Raw genomic sequence first — 24,905 nt, forward strand, 5'->3', positions numbered from 1 at the left:
CGGATTTTCACTTTTCGCGGCTGGGTCCGGAACGTAACCCCCGCAATGGAGGGGGGTTTACTGTACACAGTTTTATTGGTATCATAGGTATCATATATATATATATATATATGCATAGATGGATTGTCTACGCGTTTCGTGGGATCCCCCCGCTTCTTCAGGAGGACCATACATGTATTGTGATTATTATATCTAGGCTATATACTGTATGTGATTATTATATCTAATATCTAGAATTGAAAAAAGAAAAAGAAAGAAGAACAAAATATCAATATGGATTATTCAATATTACACAAAATCATACAAAGTATGAAACCAAAATCACTTACAAAACATTGAATTACCTCCAGTGATCAAAGAAAGAGGGTGGGGGGGAGGAGAGAAAAAAACAAAACAAAACACACAAATTCACCCCTAAGCCTCAGCATACCTAACAAAAATGATGGTGATGAACCCAGTGTAAACCCTAAAAATACCTTAACCTTTTTATTGCTTTTGAGGTATTTTTTAGGGATTATATTGGGTTCATCACCATCATCTTTGTTAAGTCTGCTGAGGCTTAGTAGTGGATTTGCGGGGGGGGGGGGGGGGGTTTCACCCTTCTATGATCACTGAAGGTAGTTCAATCTTTTGTAAATGGTTTTGCTTTCATAGTTTGTATGATTTTGTTTAATATTGAATAATTTATATTGATATTTTGTTCTTCCTTTTTCTTTTTTCAATTGTAGTAAAAGCCTTATCTAAAATAATCACTATACATGTATGGTCCTTAAGAAGCATGAAACATGTAGACCATCCATCTATGCATTTATATATATATATATAGATAGATAGATAGATAGATAGATAGATAGATAGATAGATAGATAGATAGATAGATAGATAGATAGATAGATAGATAGATAGATAGATAGATAGATAGATAGATAGATAGATAGATAGATAGATAGATAGATAAAGATATATATATATTTGATACCTATGTAGCTCAGAATTACCAAAAGGTTTCTCTATGTAAAATAGTTTTTAACAAGAAAAGCACTGTCTATATTTTAGAGTTTTTTACAACAATAAAAGTATATATTTTCCTTTTTATTCCATCTGTGTTCTCATTTGCTATATTCAAAGTCCCAACATTCTACTTTATCTTAGAGTTACCAACATCTTCCGGAGAGGAATGTTTTTTTCTTAACAAAAGTGGAGTTACTCTTAAACTAACGTGAATGAAACTGTAAGGAGATATGAGATAAATTTGGGCACCAGTCTCCCCCTAAGAAACCTACAATTCCCCCCTTGTTCATCCATTACTTTAACCACTTTAGGATTTTGCTGTCTTACGCCTGTTCCACTTTTTGCGATTCGGCACTGTGCGACTTTAACTGACAATTGCGCGGTCATGCAACGCAGTACCCAAACGAAATTTACGTCCTTCTTTCCCCACAAACAGAGCTTTCTTTTGGTGGTATTTGTTCACCTGTGCGATTTTTACTTTTTGCGCTATAAAAAAAAAAGAGCTTAAATTTTGAAAAAACAACAATATTTTTCACATTTTTTTATATGAAATTCCCCCCAAAAAAATGTAAAAATCAAATTTTTTTTACATTTTTGGCCAATTTGTTTTCTGCTACCTATGTTTGGTAAAAAAAAAATCACAATAAGCGTATTTTGATTGGTTTGCGCAAAAGTTATTGCGTTTACTAACTAAGGGAAAGATTTCTGTCATTTTTGGTGGGTTTTTTTTTAACGAGTAATGGCGGTGATCTGCAATTTTTTTTTGCGGGACTGCGACATTGTGGCGGACAGATTGGACCCTTGACTGACATTTTTGACACTTTTGGGGGTACCAGGGACATTAATACAGTAATCAGTGCTATACATATGCACTGTTACTGTAAAAATTACACTAGCAGGGAAGGGGTTAATTTTATTGGAGAGGGAGGGGTTAATGTATGCCTGGTGCTTACTGACATGTGTGGAGGGAGGTGACTGAGTGACACAGGGACAGATCACAGGTTCAACTATGCTGAACCCTGCAATCTGACCCTGCCTGCCACTTAGGATATCCGCCCGCTTTGTTTACACAAGCGGGCGGATCTCCAGACTCGATTCCCTGACGATCGGGGAAGAGCAGCGGCGATCGCCGCTGCTCCTCCCCTGGCCCGACTCCCGCTGTGACTGAATACAGCGGGAGCGAGCCTACGGTGGCGCACGCGCCGCCGAGAAAGGGGAGTGTCTGGCGACGTAGGTCTAGTGAGCAGTGGCAAAGTGGTTAAAGTGGTTCTAAAGACTGAAGTTTTTTTTATTTTTTGTGGATATAGTAATTCTTATTAAGGTTTTCCTAAGAACTGAAAGTTATTTGAAGGGTTCTTCCATGTAAAAACCTTGAGAAAGGCAACTCTAAAGAAAAAGAGAAAAAGCCCTTTAAATTTGAGACTGGGTGAATGCTTAAAAATATACAGGTTTTGAGAATTCTCTCCAAATATATTCAAGGACAAAATAAGAATTTATAAATTAACCATGAGCAGTGAAGAACAATGGCTCATCTCGAATGGTAGAAAGCAGTTGATATCTTTGAAATAGTCTCATTGTGGTACAAAGAATAACAATCATAATTTTGTAAACTACTGTGGGGACTGCTACGATTGGCTGGTATCCAAACAAAAATGTAAATTACACAGGGGAAGGTTTATTACTGCATTCAAAATCAACACTAGGAAAAAGAAAAACTAGGGACTTTGTAGGATTGCACTCAGGGAAGATAAATTCAACACATATGGAGCATCCTCCTAAAACAGGTTGCTAGAGAGGCTCAGGTACATCTAGTTCTTTAGCTCCTCTGTAATCTTTAAAGCGGTGTGTGATTCGTTTTGGCTGTTCTGGGTCTCACTCACTGTAGGCTCAACTTCTTCTCCCTGCCTTCTAGTGGATTATAGAATGTAGTCGGTTGGAAGAGGCAGACCCTTGGCCTGACTATTTATGTAGGTTCAGCAGATTCCTGGGGGAGAATACCCAGTAGGTGGTGGAGGAGGGCATAAATAGTGTAGGGGCCTTGAGCAGCAGGGTTCTTGTCCAGAAGGAGAAGATCCTAGCCTGAAGGGATGCTGCCCTTCTGGGTTTTGTAGCAGAAGTTTGCAGGAGTTCATGGAGGTCCCAGCTCAATAGGAGCTGTGGGGCCTATTTTCTGGAAGAAGTTGGAGACAAATCAAGGGGGTTCACTTAGGATCTGGCCAGGAGATTCACAGGAGAAGTGTTTGCCTGATATTGGACTGAGGAATCCAAATATCCGCAAACATTGTGAGTAGAGGCCTTGATGTAGGATCCAAGTGAGTGTGCTGTTTTAATATCTTGAGCAACCACTCCAAAGTTGCAGAACTGGGAGTGGACCTTACTTTGGGTTCTAGTATTGCTTGCGTTCCTAGTCTCTGCCAAGAGGGGGATTACCCTGAAAAGAGTAGACAGGGCAAAGAGTATCCTCTGGTGTGCACTAAATTCTGAATATTCCATAGCCCACCCCGCACCCCAACCAAGTTCAATGAGCATTTAAGCACAAAAATACATTACCTGCCTGGTCATTGAGGTGTGAGATTATCTGAGTTATTGTGTGCCAGGCTGCCTGTACACCCAAACAGGAGGAGAACCTGGAGGAAATCAGTGGGACCCGATAGGGGTCTGTGCTACATATAAAAAAATGTCAGATTTATTAACCACATCATACCTGCAGGCAAGGGGGGGAGGGTTGTTCTTCAGAGCAAAGAGGCTTATAAAGCTGAAAGATATGGCAACCTTTTTACCACCTAAATACAATCCTACAAGAATGTATAAGAAGGACCTGGAAAATTAAATTGTCCAAAATGTCTTGGTATGCTGACGCCTTAAGATTTCCCTTCACTGGAACTAAGGGGCCAAGCCCAACCCCTGAAAAACAACCCCACGCCATTTATTTGGACCACTGCACAAAGCAAGGTCCATAAAGACATGGATGAGTGAGTTTGGGGTGGAGAAACTTGACTTGCCTGCAAAGAGTCCTGGCCTTAATCTGACAGAACACCTTTGGGATGAATTCGAGCGGAGACTGCGAGCCAGGCTTCCTCTCTAACATCCGTGCCTGACCTCACAAATGTGCTTCTGGAAGAATGGCCAGACATTCCCATATACACAGTCCGAAACCTTGTGGACAGGCTTCCCGGAACAGTTGAAGCTGTTATATCTGCAAAGGGTGGACCAACTCAATATTATACCCTAGACTAAGACTGGGATGCCATTAAAGTTCATGTGTGTATAAAGGCAGGCGTCCCAATACTTTTGGTAATATACAGTAGTGTATATGTTGACTGTACATCCTTTGAGTGCCATCCTAGGAAGTGCCTAGTTCTATTCTTTTTTGGTGTAGACTTATTTTAGAAATTTTGGCTGGAGTTCCAATCTATGCTGTGCAGACAAACAGAGAAGATATATTAAAAATGTATCCAGCCATTCATCAACTCTTCCCCTTGTATCAGAAAAACAGAAATAGTTTCACCCAATTGTATCCAACAGGATCAACCACTCTGAAAAATGATTGTATTCCAGGAGGAAGAGTTTGAAAATAAGGATGGAGGTTAAACTGGGATTGTGTGCTGTCACAATATCGGCCGAAAATTGGCTAAAACCTGCAAATATTCCTATGTAATATATGTTCATTGTTTGGATATTATCAGTTATTTAAAGAACCACTAAACCATAAAAGTATATTTTCTCTAATACATTTTAGTTCTCCGTTTGTGTATTTTTATTATCTGAGCTCAGCCATTCATACTTGTGGGCTTTTATGCACTTTACAGCACTTATTAAGTGTCCATAAAACCGGCGCTAATGGCTGTACTTTATATTGTTACTCCCATATACCTTGACTATAAGTGCACTTAGATGCGGTTTATTTACAGCCATGTCTGCTGCTGCTTTGGTGTGCTTAAGGGGAACTTACCAGGTTCTGCAGCAGGTAAATGAGGTTACGGGTTCCTAATGAGTTTTTAAGGATTCATTCGCTCCACAATGTTGTTGCACATTGAAAACCTTTCTGCTAGGAAGCACATTCAAAAGTATCCTCAACCCATGAAAATGTACTGCATGCAAAGTTTTGCATCTCAGCGCACTGCAATGCAGTGGTGGGAATGAGCCCTAAGGCTGGATGCAGAGCTTTTCATTTGCAGTAACACAATGGAAGGGTTAATATTTGGATTACAGGTAGGGTTAGTGTTAGGATTATAGGGAGGGTTAGTGTTAGGATTATAGGGAGGGTTAGTGTTAGGATTATAGGGAGGGTTAGTGTTAGGATTATAGAAAGGATTAGTGTTAGGATTATAGGTAGGGTTAGGGTTAGGATTATAGGGAGGGTCAGTGTTAGGATTATAGGGAGGGTTAGTGTTAGGATTATAGGGAGGGTTAGTGTTAGGATTATAGGGAGGGTTAGTGTTAGGATTATATGTAGGGTTAGTGTTAGGATTACAGGTAGGGTTAATGTTAGGAGTATAGGTAGGGTTAGTGTTAGGATTATATGTAAGGTTAGTGTTAGGATTATAGGGAGGGTTAGTGTTAGGATTATAGGGAGGGTTAGTGTTAGGATTATAGGTAGGGTTAGTGTTAGGATTATAGGGAGGGTTAGTGTTAGGATTATAGAAAGGATTAGTGTTAGGATTATAGGTAGGGTTAGTGTTAGGATTATAGAAAAGGTTAGTGTTAGGATTATAGGGAGGGTTAGTGTTAGGATTATAGGAAGGGTTCGTGTTTGGATTATAGGAAGGATTAGTATTAGGATTATAGGAAGGTTTAGTTTTAGTATTATAGGAAGGGTTAGCGTTAGGATTACAGGTAGGGTTAATGTTAGGATTATAGGGAGGGTTAGTGTTAGGATTATAGGAAGGGTTAGTGTTAGGATTATAGGAAGGGTTAGTGTTAGGATTATAGAAAGGGTTAGTGTTAGGATTATAGGGAGGGTTAGTGTTAGGATTATAGGAAGGATTAGTATTAGGATTATAGGAAGGTTTAGTTTTAGTATTATAGGAAGGGTTAGCGTTAGGATTACAGGTAGGGTTAATGTTAGGAGTATAGGTAGAGTTAGTGTTAGGATTATATGTAAGGTTAGTGTTAGGATTATAGGGAGGGTTAGTGTTAGGATTATAGGGAGGGTTAGTGTTAGGATTATAGGTAGGGTTAGTGTTAGGATTATAGGGAGGGTTAGTGTTAGGATTATAGAAAGGATTAGTGTTAGGATTATAGGTAGGGTTAGTGTTAGGATTATAGAAAGGGTTAGTGTTAGGATTATAGGAAGGGTTCGTGTTAGGATTATAGGAAGGGTTCGTGTTAGGATTATAGGAAGGGTTCGTGTTAGGATTATAGGAAGGGTTCGTGTTAGGATTATAGGAAGGATTAGTATTAGGATTATAGGAAGGTTTAGTTTTAGTATTATAGGAAGGGTTAGCGTTAGGATTACAGGTAGGGTTAGTGTTAGGAGTAAAGGTAGGGTTAGTGTTAGGATTATATGTAAGGTTAGTGTTAGGATTATAGGGAGGGTTAGTGTTAGGATTATAGGAAGGGTTAGTGTTAGGATTATAGGGAGGGTTAGTGTTAGGATTATAGGGAGGGTTAGTGTTAGGATTATAGGAAGGGTTAGTGTTAGGATTATAGGAAGGGTTAGTGTTAGGATTATAGAAAGGGTTAGTGTTAGGATTATAGGGAGGGTTAGTGTTAGGATTATAGGAAGGATTAGTATTAGGATTATAGGAAGGTTTAGTTTTAGTATTATAGGAAGGGTTAGCGTTAGGATTACAGGTAGGGTTAATGTTAGGAGTATAGGTAGAGTTAGTGTTAGGATTATATGTAAGGTTAGTGTTAGGATTATAGGGAGGGTTAGTGTTAGGATTATAGGGAGGGTTAGTGTTAGGATTATAGGTAGGGTTAGTGTTAGGATTATAGGGAGGGTTAGTGTTAGGATTATAGAAAGGATTAGTGTTAGGATTATAGGTAGGGTTAGTGTTAGGATTATAGAAAGGGTTAGTGTTAGGATTATAGGAAGGGTTCGTGTTAGGATTATAGGAAGGGTTCGTGTTAGGATTATAGGAAGGGTTCGTGTTAGGATTATAGGAAGGATTAGTATTAGGATTATAGGAAGGTTTAGTTTTAGTATTATAGGAAGGGTTAGCGTTAGGATTACAGGTAGGGTTAGTGTTAGGAGTATAGGTAGGGTTAGTGTTAGGATTATATGTAAGGTTAGTGTTAGGATTATAGGGAGGGTTAGTGTTAGGATTATAGGAAGGGTTAGTGTTAGGATTATAGGGAGGGTTAGTGTTAGGATTATAGGGAGGGTTAGTGTTAGGATTATAGGAAGGGTTAGTGTTAGGATTATAGGTAGGGTTAGTGTTGGGGTGACAGGTAGGGTTAGTGTTGGGGTTACAAGAAGGGTTAGTGATAGGGTTACTGGTAAGGCTAGTACTGGGGTAACAGGAAGGATTAGTGTTAGGATCATAGGGTAGAATTAGTGTTTGGATTACAGATAGGTTTGGGGTTACAGGAAGAGTTAGTTTTAGAATTACAGGTAGGGTTAGTGTTGGGGTTACACAGAGGGTTAGTGTTAGGATTACAGGTAGGGTTAGTGTTAGAATAACAGGTAGGGTTAGCGTTGGGGTTACACAGAGGGTTAGTGTTAGAATTACAGGTAGGTTTAGTGTTAGGATTACAGGTAGGGTTAGTGTTAGGATTATAGGTAGGGTTAGTGTTAGGATTATAGGGAGGGTTAGTGTTAGGATTATAGAAAGGGTTAGTGTTAGGATTATAGGAAGGGTTAGTGTTAGGATTATAGGTAGGGTTAGTGTTGGGGTGACAGGTAGGGTTAGTGTTGGGGTTACAAGAAGGGTTAGTGATAGGGTTACTGGTAAGGCTAGTACTGGGGTAACAGGAAGGATTAGTGTTAGGATCATAGGGTAGAATTAGTGTTTGGATTACAGATAGGTTTGGGGTTACAGGAAGAGTTAGTTTTAGAATTACAGGTAGGGTTAGTGTTGGGGTTACACAGAGGGCTAGTGTTAGGATTACAGGTAGGGTTAGTGTTAGGATTACAGGTAGGGTTAGTGTTGGGGTTACAGGAAATGTTAGTGTTAGAATTATAGGTAGGGTTAGTGTTGGGGTTACACAGAGGATTAGTGTTAGAATTACAGGAAGGGTTAGTGTTAGGATTACAGGTAGGGTTAGTGCTCAACACACAAACACACTTTTGTTGCCATATCCAGAGGTTGTCTTTGGGAAATCATGTATAGGTACAGATAAGCTGAAACACAGATCTCTGTTTTCCTATAGTACATCCACTCCCCCCCACATTTAGAAAGCACTCCCTAGGAGCACACTTAACCCCTTGATCCCAGCTAGTGTTAACTCCTTCCCTGACAGTGACATTTATACAGTAACAGTCTTTTAGCACTGATCACTGTATCGGTGTCACTGGTCCCCAAAAAGTGTCACTCCGGTGTCAGATTCCTCCACCGCAATGACGCAGTCCTGCTAATAATCGCTGATCGCCGCCATTACTGGTAAAAACAATTTAAAAAATAAAAAGTCCATAAATGTATCCCATAGTTTGTAGACGCTATAACTTTTGCACAAACCAATCAAAATAAACTTATTAGGATTTTTTTTTACCAAAAACATGTAGCAGAATACATATTGGCCTAAATTGAAAAAAAATTTGACTTTTAAATTTTTTTTATTGGGAATGCTTAACCACTTGCCGACTGCCTAACGCCGATCTACGTCGGCAGTCAGCCCCTCACAGGCAAAGTGATGTAGGGCTACATCACTAGCTTGTGAGGGTCTAGGGAGCGAGCGCACGCCCCCGGAGGCGCGCTCCCGCGTGATCACGGACCCCCCCGTGCGTGTGACCGGCGGACCCGATGTCCGCCGGTCACTCTGCGATCGGCGGGGGAGAGGGAGAAAGTCAGGCGGCTTGTGTAAACAAGCTGCCTGTCATTCTCCCCTGTGTATGAAGGATGATCATACGGTTCTACTATGTAGAACCGTTGATCACTCTTCATACATCTGAAGCCATAGCCAATCACAGTAGAAAGCACGCCCCTAGGGACACACATAGCCCCTCCCTTTCAAAAAAAGTTAACCCCTTCACTGCCAGTGTATTTTTACAGTAACAGTGCATATGTATAGCACTGATTACTGTAGAAATGTCACTGGTAACCCCAAAAGTGTCAAAAATGTCAGTCAAGGGTCCGATCTGTCCGCCGCAATGTCGCAGTACCGCAAAAAAAATCGCAGATCGCCGCCATTACGCGTTAAAAAAAAAACAACAAAAATGACAAAAATCTTTCCCTTTGTTAGTAAACGCGATAACTTTTGCGCAAACCAATCAAAATACGCTTTTTGCAATTTTTTTTACCAAACATAGGTAGCATAAAACAAATTGGCCGAAAATGTTAAAAAATTTTGATTTTTACATTTTTTGGGGGGGGAATTTCATATAAAAAATGTAAAAAATATTGTTATTTTTGCAAAATTGACGCTCTTTTTTTGTTTATAGCGCATGATCAAAAAATCGCACAGGTGATCAAATACCACCAAAAGAAAGCTCTGTTTGTGGGGAAAAAAGGACGCCAAATTCGTTTAGATACAGCGTCGCACGACCGCGCAATTGTCCATTAAAGTCACACAGTGCCGAATCGCAAAATACCCCCTGGTCGTTTAGCAGCCAAATCCTCCGGGGCTTAAGTGGTTAAAGCAGAAAGTAAAAAATATTGTTTTTTTTTTTTTTTAAATTGTCTGTCTTTTTTTGTTTATAGCGCAAAAAATAAAAAGTGCAGTGGTAATCAAATATCACCAAAAGAAAGCTCTATTTGTGGGGAAAAAAAATACATCAACTTTATTTTGGTACAGCGTCGCATGTCCGCGCAATTGTCAGTTAAAATATCACAGTGCTGTATCACAAAAATGGCCTGGTCATTGAGGGGGTAAAACCTTCCGGAGCTGAAGTAGTTAAGGAAGTCGTTTGCAAGCCACGCTGAAGTCGCACTGTATGGGGCGGCTTCAGAGTCAGGCGACTTTTAAGCTGCCCCTTATTAAAGATATGTAGCAGAATACATTTTGGCCAAAATTTATAAAGAAATTTGTTTTGTTTTTTTTTGTAAATGTTTTGGGATATGTTTTGTAGCAGAAGGTAAAAACTGTTTTTACATAAAAAAAAATATAAAACCCAGTGACAATCAATCAAATACCACCAAAAGAAAGTTCTATTTGACATACAAAAAGTATATAAATACTATTTTGTTAGGTTCGTTACAAAAAATAAAAATAAAAACATGGTACTTCGGATAGAGCAATACAAAACTGTTAGGCTCGGTTCACACTAGGGCGACCTGTGAGGCGACCTGGTCGCCTCACAGGTCGCCGCAGGTCGCCTCCCATAGGGAAGCTGCGGACCCGTTCTAATAGGAGCGACACAAGTCGCCATCCGACCTAAAAAAAAGGTCCGGAGCTTCTTTGGGGCGACCAGGAGGCGACCGCCATAGACTTCAATGTTATGAAGTCCGTGGCGGCCGCTCCGAGGCCGATCTCGGAGGTCGCCCCTGGAAGTAGCGTCGCGGTAATGTGAACCGGCGCTTATAGTATAAAGTAATAATCCTATATTCTTATTCATCTTTTTGATAAACATTGTAAATTTCAATTTACAGCGGGATAGTGGATATATAGAATCAATTATCCGAAAGACTAAATAAAACATTGCTAATTATATTCAGTTTATTCTAATGTAAGTTTTTTCTTCATAATGTTTGAAATGTATTTTGTACTATTATTTTACACCTAATAAAAAAAGTTGTAAACAAAAACATAAGCTTTATTTGTGTGATAAAAAAATGATATCAATTTAATTTGGGTACAGTGTTGCACCAATTAACCGGTTCTGGACAAGAAGGATTTGCCCCCTTAATGACCAGGCCATTTTTTGTGATTCGGCACTGCGTTACTTTAACGGAAAATTGCCCAATCGTGGGACGCTGTACCTGAATAAAATTGATGTTCTTTTTCCCCACAAATAGAGCTTTCTTTTGGTGGTATTTGATCACCTGTGCGATTTTTATTTTTTGTGCTATGAACAAAAAAGTGCAACATTTCTGAAAAAAAACTATATTTTTCACTATCTGCTATAAAATATTCCCAATTTTTTTTTTAAAATTCAACATTTTTCATCCTTTTAGGCCAATTTGTATTCTGCTACATATTTGTTGGTAAAAAAAAAAACCCAAAAAACGCAATAGGCGTATTTTGATTGGTTTGCGCAAAAGTTATCGCATCTAAAAACTAGGGGAAAGATTTATGTCATTTTTATTTATTTATTTTTTACTAGTAATGGTGGCGATTAGCGATTTTTAGCGGGACTGCGACATTGCGGCGGATGGATCGGACCCCTAACTGACATTTTTGACACTTTTGGGGGGACCAGTGACACTAATACAGTAATCAGTGCTAAAAATATACACTGTTACTGTAATGATGACATTGACGGGGAAGGGGTTAACCCAGGGGTGATCAAAGGGTTAAGTGTGAGCCTAGGGGAGTGTTTTCTAACTGTATGGGGGAGTTGGGCTTGTGAAATGATCATAGAGACCTTTGATCCTATATAGAAGGATCCCAGGCGCCCTGTGATCATTTCAGAGAGAAGAACGGTCAGCTGTGTTTACAGCTGACCGTTCTTCTCTCTCAGCGGGGAGCGATCGCGGGTGCCAAGCGGCAATCACTGCGCTCCGGCGAACTGATATACAGGTACGGCGAATCGCGCTGCCGTGCCAGCCTGCCGCAGCATATATGCGGCAGGTGGTCGGCAAGCGGTTAAAAAGTCAAAAATATATTTATTGATCATATAAAGACATATACATGGCCTAGTTAGAAACAGATTCACAAAAATTTACAACAGCTGCCCATCCTTCTCTCTCAGCGGGGAGCGATCATGGGTGGCCGGCAGCAATCCCGGCCACCCGCCCCATGCATCGGCATCCCTGCTGCCTAGTGGGGGTGGAAGCGTGGCACGCGCTTGTCCCCCATCACAATGATTGTGACCGACGTAGGGCTACGTCGGTTTGCGCAGGAGAGGCTGTCTGTCGCAGTAAATCTGCGGCGGGCGGTCTTAATGTGGTTAAAGTAGCGCAGCTCTGAATAGCAAAAAATGGGCTGGTCATGAAGGGGGTAAAATGTCCTGGAGCTGAACTGGTTAAAGTAATTTCTCAGCAAATAAATCATGGAGACAAGGATGGATGGGTGAGTTTGCTTTCGATATTAAAAAATGAATTAAATAGGATTTTTCAATCTGTAGTGCTCTGATACAGTTGAGCTTCACTTTAAATGAAAACACGCTTGAACAAATCTTACATCTTATCAAACTGCAGGAAGTTTATCACACACAAGTGTAAACATGCCCTAAAGTAATTTATGTGCAACGAAGGCAAAAACACTGAAAATAAATCTATACCTATTTTATAGCTGATAACTCATTACAACAATTATCGCCCTCTTCCTATTTATAACATAACGCTGAATCCAATTCCCAGGGCGCCTCCTGAGGGCAGTTATAATAATAGCATTGCAGATTATTAAGTCACATCAATTAAAGGCTACTTACTGCAAATCCAAAGGATGAAGCGCTGTATCTCATCACGGAGACAGCTGCAGAGAGAAAAAGATACGTTGGATTTATGGTGTGCCGAAATACATTTTCAACATAAAACAATCTATTGAGCAAATATCTATCTAAATATCTATTGAGAAAAGTCCAATGATAAACGGCCTTATTAAATAAAGGGTGCTTATGCTGGCCATACACTAGTAGATGTTTGGACGGGAATATTCATACAAAAATTTGTGTAGGAAAAATGTTCCATTCTGCCCCCCTAACCATTAGAAGATTGAATAAACACTCTTTTTCAAACAAAAATCTACTGTGTACGGCCAGTGTATGTGTACAGTATATCTGCATTTTTTTTAAATTTATATTCAGAACTAAAAAAAATAACTAAAAGTATAAAATATGAGCATAAGCCCTAATGCACATTGGACATTTATAACGCTGATGTTAGGGTCGTCTGGCATTTTGTTTCCTGCCTCTAAATGTCTCTGCACGTTAGCCTGTGCGCCCACGCACACTTGGGGCACCATTCCATCCACTGATATCATTGATGGGGTACTATTCCTCCTCCCACTGATACCATTTATAGGGTACTATTCCTCCTCCCACTAGTACCATTTATAGGGTACTATTCCTCCTCCCACTAATACCATTTATAGTGTACTATTCCTCCTCCCACTAATACCATTTATAGTGTACTATTCCTCCTCCCACTAATACCATTTATAGGGTACTATTCCTCCTTCCACTGATATCATAAATGGGGTACTTTTCTTCCCACTGATACTCTTGATGGGGGCACTATTCCTCCTCCCACTGATACCATTGATGGGGGTACTATTCCTCCTCCCACTGATACCATTGATGGGGTACTATTCTTCCCACTGATACCATTGATGGGCTACTATTCCTCCTCCCACTGATACCATTGATGGGGTACTATTCTTTCCACTGATATCATTGATGGGGTACTATTCTCCCCACAGATATCATTGATGGTTATTATTCTTCTCACTGATATCATTGATGGGGTACTATTCCTCCTCCCACTAATAACATTGAGGGGGTACTATTCCTCCTCCCACTAATACCATTGATAGGGTACTATTCCTCCTCCCACTGATATTATTAATTGGGTACTTTTCCTCCCACTGATACTATTGATGGATATTCCTCCTCCCACTGATACTATTGATGGGGTACTATTCCTCCTGCCACTGATACCATTGATGGGGTACTATTCCTCCTCCCACTGATACCATTGATGGGGTACTATTCCTCCTCCCACTGATACCATTGAGGGAGTACTATTCCTCCTCCCACTGACACTACTGATGGGGCACTATTCTTCCTCCCACTGATACCATTGATGGGGTACTATTCCTCCCACTGATACCATTGATGGGGTACTATTCTTCTCACTGATACCATTGATGGAGTACTATTCCTCCTCCCACTAATACCATTGATGGGGTACTATTCCTCCTTCCACTAATACCATTGAGGGGGTACTATTCCTCCTCCTACTAATACCATTGATGGGGTACTATTCCTCCTCCCACTAATACCATTGATTGGGTACTATTCCTCCTCCCATTAATACCATTGATGGGGTACAATTCTTCTCACTGATACCATTGAAGGGGTACTATTCCTCCTCCCACTGATACCATTTCTAGGGTACTATTCCTCCTCCCACTGATACCATTGATGGGGTACTATTCTTTCTACTGATATCATTGATGGGGTACTATTCTTCTCACTGATATCATTGATGGGGTACTATTCTCCCCACTGATATCATTGATGGGGTATTATTCTTCTCACTGATATCAACAATGGGATACTATTCTTCTCACTGATATCATTGTTGGGGTACTATTCCTCCACCCACTAATACCATTGATAGGGTACTATTCCTCCTCCCACTAATACCATTGAGGGGGTACTATTCCTCCTCCCACTGATACCATTGAGGGAGTACTATTCCTCCTCCCACTGATACTACTGATGGGGCACTATTCTTCCTCCCACTGATACCATTGATGGGGTACTATTCCTCCCACTGATACCATTGATGGGGTACTATTCCTCCTCCCACTGATAATACTGATGGGGCACTATTCTTCCTCCCACCGATACCAATGATGGGGTACTATTCTTCTCACTGATATCAATGATGGGGTACTATTCCTCCTCCCACTAATATCATTGATGGGGTACTATTCCTCCTTCCACTAATACCATTGAGGGGGTACTATTCCTCCTCCCACTAATACCATTGATGGGGTACTATTCCTCCTCCCACTAATACCATTGATGGGGTACTATTCCTCCTCCCATTAATACCATTGATGGGGTACTATTCCTCCTCCCATTAATGCCATTGATGGGGTACTATTCTTCTCACTGATACCATTGAAGGGGTACTATTCCTCCTCCCACTGATACCATTTCTAGGGTACTATTCCTCCTCCCACTGATACCATTGATGGGGTACTATTCCTCCTCCCACTGATACCATTGATGGGGTACTATTCTTTCTACTGATATCATTGATGGGGTACTATTCTTCTCACTGAAATCATTGATAGGGTACTATTCTCCCCACTGATATCATTGATGGGGTATTATTCTTCTCACTGATATCAACAATGGGATACTATTCTTCTCACTAATATCATTGTTGGGGTACTATTCCTCCACCCACTAATACCATTGATGGGGTACTATTCCTCCTCCCACTAATACCATTGAGGGGGTACTATTCCTCCTCCCACTAATACCATTGATGGGGTACTATTCCTCCTCCCACTGATATCATTAATGGGGTACTTCTCCTCCCACTGATACTATTGATGGATATTCCTCCTCCCACTGATACTATTGATGGGGTACTATTTTTCCTCCCACTGATACCATTGATGGGGTACTATTCCTCCTCCCACTGATAACATTGATGGGCTACTATTCTTCCTCCCTCTGATAACATTGATGGGGTACTATTCTTCCTCCCTCTGATACCATTGATGGGGTACTATTCTTCCTCCCTCTGATAACATTGATAGGGTACTATTCCTCCTCCCACTGATACCATTGATGGGGTACTATTCCTCCTCCCACTGATACCATTGATGGGGTACTATTCCTCCTCCCACTGATACCATTGATGGGGTACTTTTCTTCCCACAGATACTATTGATGGGGCACTATTCCTCCTCCCACTGATATCATTGATGGGGCACTATTCTGCCTCCCTCAGATACCATTGATGGGGCACTATTCTGCCTCCCTCAGATACCACTGACGTGGTAATTTTCTTCCCACAAAGCTTACACAGGGCTGGTGACTTATTTCTGGCCCCACATGACAGTTCTGGGCCAATCACTAACCATAAGTGCTGTCACAAGAGTGATTGCCAAGCTCCTCCACACTTGTGTGAGCTGCGGTCTGCCAGTAGGGTAGAAGGGTAGTCTGCCCTCCCAGCAGAAATGTGGGTAAAAAAGTCCTGGACCATTATTAAAAATCACACCGCATGGAATCGCATGGTGCTGTGGCATCATGCAATTTTGTTTGCACAAAAACATGGGCGTTTTACAAATACATGGAGTGCCAATAATTGACACAATTATGCATCTGCTAAACAGCAGCATGCTTCTCTCGTGTGCTGAGAACACATGCAATTGTGTGAACTTAAAGTACTGAGTATTTCCTTTAATCCATGCATGGGCAAATCACAGGATTTCTCTAAAATATAATTTTTATGTAAATAACACCATAGGCATAGATACAAGCCAATAACAAAATACACATTATTAATAAAAACCTATGTACTGTTAAACCATCCAAAAATGTGTAATTCTAATTCTGGTCAGCCGCTCTTAAGATTCACAAATCCCTGTAGACCAGACAGTGCGGCGCCTGAACCCACTTCTCTGCAGTCAGGGCCCGTTCACACCTCAGCGTTTTGCAGCTTGAAGCTCCAAAACCCTGGAGGAGAGAAAATCAATTATTCTCTATGGAGATGATTCACATCTTCACTCCAAGTCGCCTGAAGCCAAACGCCTAAATCTCAAAACAGTGCTGGAGCTTTTTTTGGAGTTCCAATCGGGCAGATTAAAGCATTTTTTGGAACGTTTTTAGTCTCATAGAAATTAATGGAAATGCGCCATGATACGTTTTTGCACGATTTTCTGCTCAAAAGAAAAAAATGTAAGAAATAAAATAATAATACATGAATAAATAAATGTAAAATAAATACACAAATAACGTAAAAGCATCATAAATAAATAAAATAAAACAATAATGTGTAATAATACATAAATAAATAATAATTACCCCTAGCCTTTAGAAATATGAAATACATTATTATTATTATTATTAATAATATCAGTAATAATATTGCGCCATTGACGCGTTTTTGCGTGATTTTCTGCTCAAATGAAAGAATGTAAAAAATAAAATAGTAATAATACATGAATAAATGTAAAATAAATACACAAATAACATAAAATCATCATACATAAATAAAATAAAACAATAATATGTAATAATACATAAATAAATAATAATTACCACTAACCTTTAGAAATATGAAATACATTATTATTATTATTAATATTAGTAATAATAATATTAATAATAATAATAATAATAATATTACTAATAATATAATAATAACAAGCACCCAAACCCAAGTAAAAAAATAATTAATAATAATAATAATAAAAAAGAATAGCGCACACATGCAAAAGAAATGACTATCAAATATGGAGACAATCCATAAATAAAAATGGGGATTTGGTCCCACCATATGGCCATATCGTGCTCAAGCCCACCACTACGTCAAAGTACCCCATTATCAGTGGGTCCTCCTACACTATCCATAAAAAAAGGGGTGAATCCAGCCTCTCTAACCCTTGGAGACAACACTCCTTGCTGGTTTATTATGTATTCGGTCTGACCAGACTTATGAGGTTGAGCATCCCACCCCCCACACACACCTGTACTCTATCAGAGTCCACCATCAAGTAGATATAGGAGGAGTCCTTTGTAGTGCATTTGCACATCTCTCCCAGCAAGGAGTGTTGTCTCCAAGGGTTAGAGAGGCTGGATTCACCCCTTTTTTATGGATAGTGTAGGACCCACTGATAATGGGGTACTTTGACGCAGTGGTGGGCTTGAGCACGATATGGCCATATGGTGGGACTAAATCCCCATTTTTATTTATGGATTGTCTCCATATTTGATAGTCATTTCTTTTGCATGTGTGCGCTATTCTTTTTTAATATACATGTTGCTTGGTCCATAGCTGCACCGGCTTTAGATATACATGTTCAGGGCTTGCTCCCCCAATTTTTTGCTTGTTTAATAATAATAATAATAATAATAATCATAATAATAATGATAATACTAATAATAATAATAATTTCTTTATTTATTTTGTGTTAGGGTTAAGCTGCTTAGTTATTTATTATTATTAAGCTGCTTAGTTATTTATTATTACCAATTTATTTTATTTTTTAGTTTTTTTTGTTAGGAGTTAATTGTGTATTTTTTATTACATACTATTCATTTATTGAATTTATTTTTTATTTTATTTATGACATATTTAGTTTTGTATTTATTTTAAATGTATTTATTAATTTATTATTATTATTATTATTTCGTTTTTTTTTGTTAGGAGTTAATTGTGTATTTATTATTACATACTATTCCTTTATTGAATTTATTTTTTATTTTATTTATGACATATTTAGTTTTGTATTTATTTTAAATGTATTTATTAATTTATTATTATTATTATTATTATTAGTAGTAGTAGTAGTAGTAGTAGTAGTATTAACACCCAAACCCTAACAAAATAAATAAATAAATAAAAACCTAATACCTAATCCTAACCCAAACTCCTAATCCTAACCTTAACTCTAACCCCTTACCCTAATAAAAAAAAATAATAATAAATGAATAATAATAATTCAAAAAAGGAATAAAACCCAATGGAAAAGCTAAAAAAGCTGAAATAACTATCAACAAATGATGCAGCAAATAATAGTTTTCTCTATTGGCTAATAAAAAAATGTCAAAGCGCAAGAACACTGTATAAAAATGCACAAGTCGTGCATTAAAATCGCGCATTAAAAAGCGTGAAAAAAGACGCCACTCTCAGGTGTAAATACAGCCTTAAAGTAATGCAGTGCAGTCAAAGTACTCCCCCAGTCTGTGATTGGACATTGATGGAAAAGCAGCACCCTGATAAGTCCATCATTGTATCTTGTCATCCTTTCAGAAAGCTCCCCGTCTCAGATTACGGTATATTACTTTGCATGTCTTTTTCTATTCTCACATGACTTTTGATTGTTTTCACATGTTAAATTATTTTATCAACTGATCACATTTCACAAAACGTTTAACACACCGCTGACGTCATGAGCAATTTTTATTTTTTTTTTTGCACTTTTTTTTTTTTTTGTGAAAATGTTTGTTTGCTAATTACCATATGCTAAGTGATCACTTGTCATATGCATTACGCTGCTGAATCATCAATTATTTGGAGATGTTATAGTAAGTGTTTAAGTGCGAAACTCAGGCAGCTCAGCTTCTCCTGCTGAAAGCATTTGATGTTTAACAACTGATAAGTCCCCATTCACACCGGTGAGACTTGTCGTACGATATGACAGTTCCAAAACCACATGACAAGTCGCACCCTATTGCCGGAAATAGAACCGTTCATATCGCCACGACTCACATCGCAGTGATTATGAAAAAGGTTCCTGCACTACTTACCTATTTTTTTGCGACTTGCATAGACTTCTGGACCAATGGAATTGGCAGTGCAAATCGCACAGTTGTGCAGCTTTGAAATCGCACATATTCATAGCTGCACCATTGTGAACCAGGGCTAAAGAGATGGAACTTTTCCTGAAATTTTCACATGGGTGTTCTGATCTGCCTGTCACGTATGGTAGTCTATGGGCAGGCAGATGTCATCAGACGTGCGTCACTTTTCCAAATAACATCTAGGTCAAAAAAAGGAAATAGTTTGCATCCTTTTTGTTATATTTGGACCCAAAGCATGATGGATTGGAGGTAAAAGGATATAAATAGACACATGTCCATTCGCATCCACCTGCCCATAGCCATAACATGGGTTCAGTCTCAGGCGCTATCTGAAAATCTGAATCTGAAAATCTGAGTCTGAAAATCTGAGTCTGAAAATCTGAATCTGAAAATCTGAGTCTGAAATTCTGAGTCTGAAATTCTGAGTCTGAAATTCTGAGTCTGAAAATCTGAGTCTGAAAATCTGAGTCTGAAAATCTGAGTCTGAAAATCTGAGTCTGAGAATCTGAAAATCTGAATCTGAAAATCTGAGTCTGAGAATCTGAAAATCTGAATGGACACAGATGTCAAAAAGATGATGTTTATTCTTTTTTCCTAAAATTCAACTGGGAATAACGGGAACAGACCCCTCCTATGTGAAAGTGACAGGGTTGCCATCCTCATGTGGCATTTCTTACTGACAAAACATGGGAAATTTACTGACAAAGCACATTTTTACTGACAACGTGAAAAATGACAGAACTCCCAAAATGAAGATATCCATATTTAACCGCTTCCGGACCGCCTACCGTATATATTCTGCGGCAGGGCGGCCGGCTGCACAAAATCACGTACATGAAAAAAAAATGTAAAGCACCTCGTCCCTCCCAGCAGAAGCGAATACATACGTAAGTTGCGCCCACATATGTAAACAGTGTTCTAACCACACATGTGAGGTATCGCAGTGAATTGTTAGAGCGAGAGCAATAATTCTAACACTAGACCTCCTCTGTAACTATAAACAGTTAAAAAATGTGTTGCCTATGGTGATTTTTAAGTACTGTTGTACTTTCGCCTTTCGCCATTCCACGAGCGTGCGCAATTTTGAAGCATGACATGTTAGGTATCTATTTACTTAGCATAACATCATCTTTCACATTATATAAACAAATAGGCTAAGTGCCGGTTCACACTAGGGCGACTTGTGAGGCGACCTGGTCGCCTCACAGGTCGCCGCAGGTCGCCTCCCATAGGGAAGCTGCGGACCCATTCTAATAGGAGCGACACAAGTCGCTCCGACCTAGAAAAAGGGTCCGGAGCTTCTTTGTGGCGACCCGGAGGCGACCGCCATAGACTTCAATGTTATGAAGTCCGTGGCGGCTGTTCCAAGGTTGCGGCGCGCTGCTCGCACCGCGACCTCGGAGGTCACGGTGCGAAGTAGCGTCGCTGCAATGTGAACCGGCGCTCAATGTACTGTTTTCTTTTTTTAATTAAAGAAAAGTGTATTTTTTCCAAAGAAATTGTAAGACTGCTGCCCAAATTTGACATACAATATTGCAAAAATCTCCATTTTATTCTCTAGGGTCTCTGCTAAAAAAATATATACTGTATATTATATATATATATATATATATATATATATAGTTTGTGGGTTCTAAGTAATTTTCTAGCAAAAAATACTGATTTTAACTTGTGTAATGAATTTATTTTAAAACGCAAATGTTAAAAATAACTTACAGTGTTGCAAGTAGATAGAGCTTTATAGAAAATGCAGGGATACCGATTGTGCTCCACCTGCACTCCAACCAACAGAAATGTCAGAAATAGGCCTGGTCTTGAAGTGGTACCGTACACAGACAGGATAGTGATCTGCCTATGTAAGCAAGGCAGATCGCCATTCTGTCAGTAGGGAAGGTATTGATCCTGTGTTCCTTCAAAGCAGAGACATGGATCAATGCCTTCCCATAGTAAAAGCACCTCCCCCATATTGAGAAAACACTGCCTAGGCACACAACCCTTTGATCACCCCTGATGTTAACCCCTTCCCAGCAAGTGTCATTAGTACAATGACATGCATATTTTTAGCACTAATCACTTTATTAGTGTCACTGGTCCCCAAAAAAGTGTCAAAAGTGTCAGTTAGTGTCCAATTTGTCCACCGCAATATCGAAGTCACACTATAAGTCCCTGATTGCTGCCATTACCAGTAAAAAAAAAAAAAAAAATATCCCACAGTTTGTAGACGCGATAACTTTTGAGCAAACCAGTCAATATTCGCTTATTGAGATTTTTTTTTAACAAAAATATGTAGCAGAATACATATTGGCCTAAATTGATGGAGAATTTAGATTTTTTTTTTTAAAAAAATTTATTGGATGTGTTTAAAAGCAGAAAGTAAAAAATATTGTTTTTTTATTTATTTATTTTTTTCCAAATTGTCAGTCTTTTTTATTTATAGCTCAAAAAATAAAAAAACTGCAGAAGTGATCAAGTACCGCTAAAAGAAAGGTCTCCACTCTGTGTTGCAGCTTAATTTGGTCCATTGAGCCCTCAGGCCCCTCATCACAACCCCCAGCAGGACAACAAGGCAGTCAAATGTATTTTATGTAGTTCAAGGTGAACAAGGTGCTCTGGTATGTCATATGTCTTTTTTAAATACAAAATGTATTCAACTTTACATTTAATTTAAATGGGCTGCCTAAGATAATATATCACAAAGCAGAAGAACACATGCATTACGGCACAGATCATCATGGTGTGAACCAGCCTTTATTATCCTTTCTCAACCGTTTTCCCCAGAGGAACCCCAAAAATGATTTTAAGATCTCAGGGAAATCCCTGCAAACTTAATTTATCAGGGGTCAGTGGGAAGAATACTCCATACATTGGTGGTCAGGGGGAAGAATACTCCTTACATTGGTGGTCAGGGGGAAGAATACTCCTTACATCGGTGGTCAGGGGGAAGAATACTCCTTACATTGGTGGTCAGTGGGAAGAATACTCCTTACATTGGTGGTCAGGGGGAAGAATACTCCTTACATTGGTGGTCAGTGGGAAGAATACTCCTTACATTGGTGGTCAGGGGGAAGAATACTCCTTACATTGGTGGTCAGGGGGAAGAATACTCCTTACATTGGTGGTCAGTGGGAAGAATACTCCTTACATTGGTGGTCCGCGGGAAGAATACTCCTTACATTGGTGACCAGCGGGAAGAATACTCCTTACATTGGTGGTTATTAGAAATAATGCCCTTTACATTGATAGTAGGGGAAAGAATTCTTCATACAATGGTTGTCAGTGGGAAGAACGTCCCTTACATTGGTGGTCAATGGGAAGAATGCTCCATACAATGGTGGTCTTTGGGAAGAATGTCACTTACATTGGCGGTCATTGGGAAGAAAGCCCCTTACATTGGTGGTGAGTGGGAAGAATGTCCTTTACACTGATGGTAAGGGAAAGAATGCTCCCTACATTGGTGGTTATTAGAAAGAATGCCCTTTACATTGATAGTAGGGGAAAGAATGCTTCATACAATGGTGGTCAGTGGGAAGAACGTCCCTTACATTGGTGGTCAGTGGGAAGAATGCTCCATACAATGGCAGTCTTTGGGAAGAATGTCCCTTATATTGGTGGTCATTGGGAAGAATGCCCCTTACATTGGTGGTCAGTGGGAAGAATGTCCTTTACACTGATGGTAGGGGAAAGATTGCTCCTTACATTGGTGGTCAGTGGTAAAAATCCATCTTTCATTGGTGGCCAGTGGAAAGAAAGCCCCTTACATTGGTGGTGGTTAGTGGAAATAATGCCCTTTACAATGATAGTAGGGGAAAGAATGCTCCTTGCATCAGTGGTCAGTAGTAAAAGTCCACCTTGCATTGGTGGTCAGTGGGAAGAATCCCCCATAGATTGGTGGTCAGTTGGAAGAATGCTCCTTAATTTGGTGGTCAGTTGGAAGAATGCTCCTTAATTTGGTGGTCAGTTGGAAGAATGTCCCTTACATTAAGGTCAGTGGGAAGAATGCCCCCTTATAACGGAGGTCAGAATGCCAAGTGGCCCTGGACCTAGAACTATTCAGGCACCATCAGACGGGAGGTCAGTAAGCCCAGCTAAAGGAACCCCTTACAACCTCTGGAGCCTAGAGTTCCACAGATCCCTGATGGAGAGTGGTTGCTTTAGTAGGTTTTTGTGGATACCCCTGCTGACCATGGATCCTCAGAACTGCCTTGTCCATCTGCACCAAATGCCACCAATCACTCCTTAAGCCTAGTACAAACGATTAGAAAATCGGACGAAAAATACCTCTTTCGAAGCAATCATATGATAATCTAAGTTAGTACACAACTTTCGAGAGGCGATCACGACAGTTTGTCCGAAATTCCTGATGGGACAAACATGAAAATGTTTCTCGACTTATACCAGGACGTACGATTTTCATTTATTCAGTCCATTTTTCATATGAAAATAAAATACAAATGCAATACAGTACAACTCTTCCGAATTTATATTCTGTCGTATGAGAATTTACGTAACTTTAGTAACCTCTTCATTTTTGATATGAGATTAGCTTGCCGAAAAAAAATGGACAATCATTCGTCTGATAATCTCATTGTGTGTACCAGACTTAACCACTTCCTGACCAGCCGTTGCAGATATATGGCAGCAGGTCGGCAGGTTCCAGCAAATCACCATACCTGTATGGCGGTTCACGGGAGCGCTCCTGTGTGTGCGTGCCCAAGTCCACTTGACAGCGGGGAAGCCGAGGCGCAGGGCCAGTGGCTCTATCGCTCCTCGTGAAGAGAGAATGGTGGTCTGCTGTTGCAAACACAGCAAACCGTTCTCTCTGGTATCAACACAGAGCCCCTGTGTTCCTGCTATTTAGGAACACAGATTTCTGAGTTGATATTACAAGCCCCTCCCCCAAAGTTAGAAAACACCTCCTAGGCTCACACTTAACACTTTGGTCGCCCCTGGGTTAACCCCTTCCATGCCAGTGTCATTATTGTAGTAACAGTGCATATTTTTAGCACTGATTACTGTAGTAATGTCACTGGTACCCCCAAAAGTGTCAAAAATGTCAGTTAGGTGTCTGATCTGTCCGCCGCAATGTTGCAGTCCCGCTAAAAATCGCAGATTGCCGCCATTACTAGTAAAAAAAAATAAAAAAATTAAAATGACAAATTCTTTCCCCTAGTTTGTAGATGCAATAACATTTGTGCAAACCAATCAAAATACGCCTATTGGGATTTTGTTTTACCAAAAATATGTAGCAGAATACAAATTGGCCTAAAATTATGAAAAAATTAGATTGTTTAATTTTTTGGTGGGAATGTTATATAGCAGAAAGTGAAAAATATAGTTTTTTTTTTTCAGAATTGTCGCTCTTTTTTCGTTTATAGAGCAAAAAAATATAAATCGCAGAGGTGGTCAAATACCACCA

General features: G+C 39.6%; 1 protein-coding gene across 1 annotated transcript in view; it reads right to left on the minus strand.

Moving 5' to 3' along the window:
- Positions 1-24,905, minus strand: part of TMEM163 (transmembrane protein 163) — a 307,309-nt gene that overhangs the window by 138,720 nt on the left and 143,684 nt on the right. The window contains exon 3 of the mRNA XM_082260950.1: positions 12,647-12,690. Within this exon, the coding sequence (XP_082117076.1) occupies positions 12,647-12,690 (44 nt within the window). The remainder of the gene's footprint in view (positions 1-12,646; positions 12,691-24,905) is intronic.

The sequence above is a fragment of the Pelophylax lessonae genome (genome assembly GCF_965119305.1).
Source record: "Pelophylax lessonae genome assembly, chromosome: 6".
Taxonomy (NCBI): Eukaryota; Metazoa; Chordata; class Amphibia; order Anura; family Ranidae; genus Pelophylax; species Pelophylax lessonae.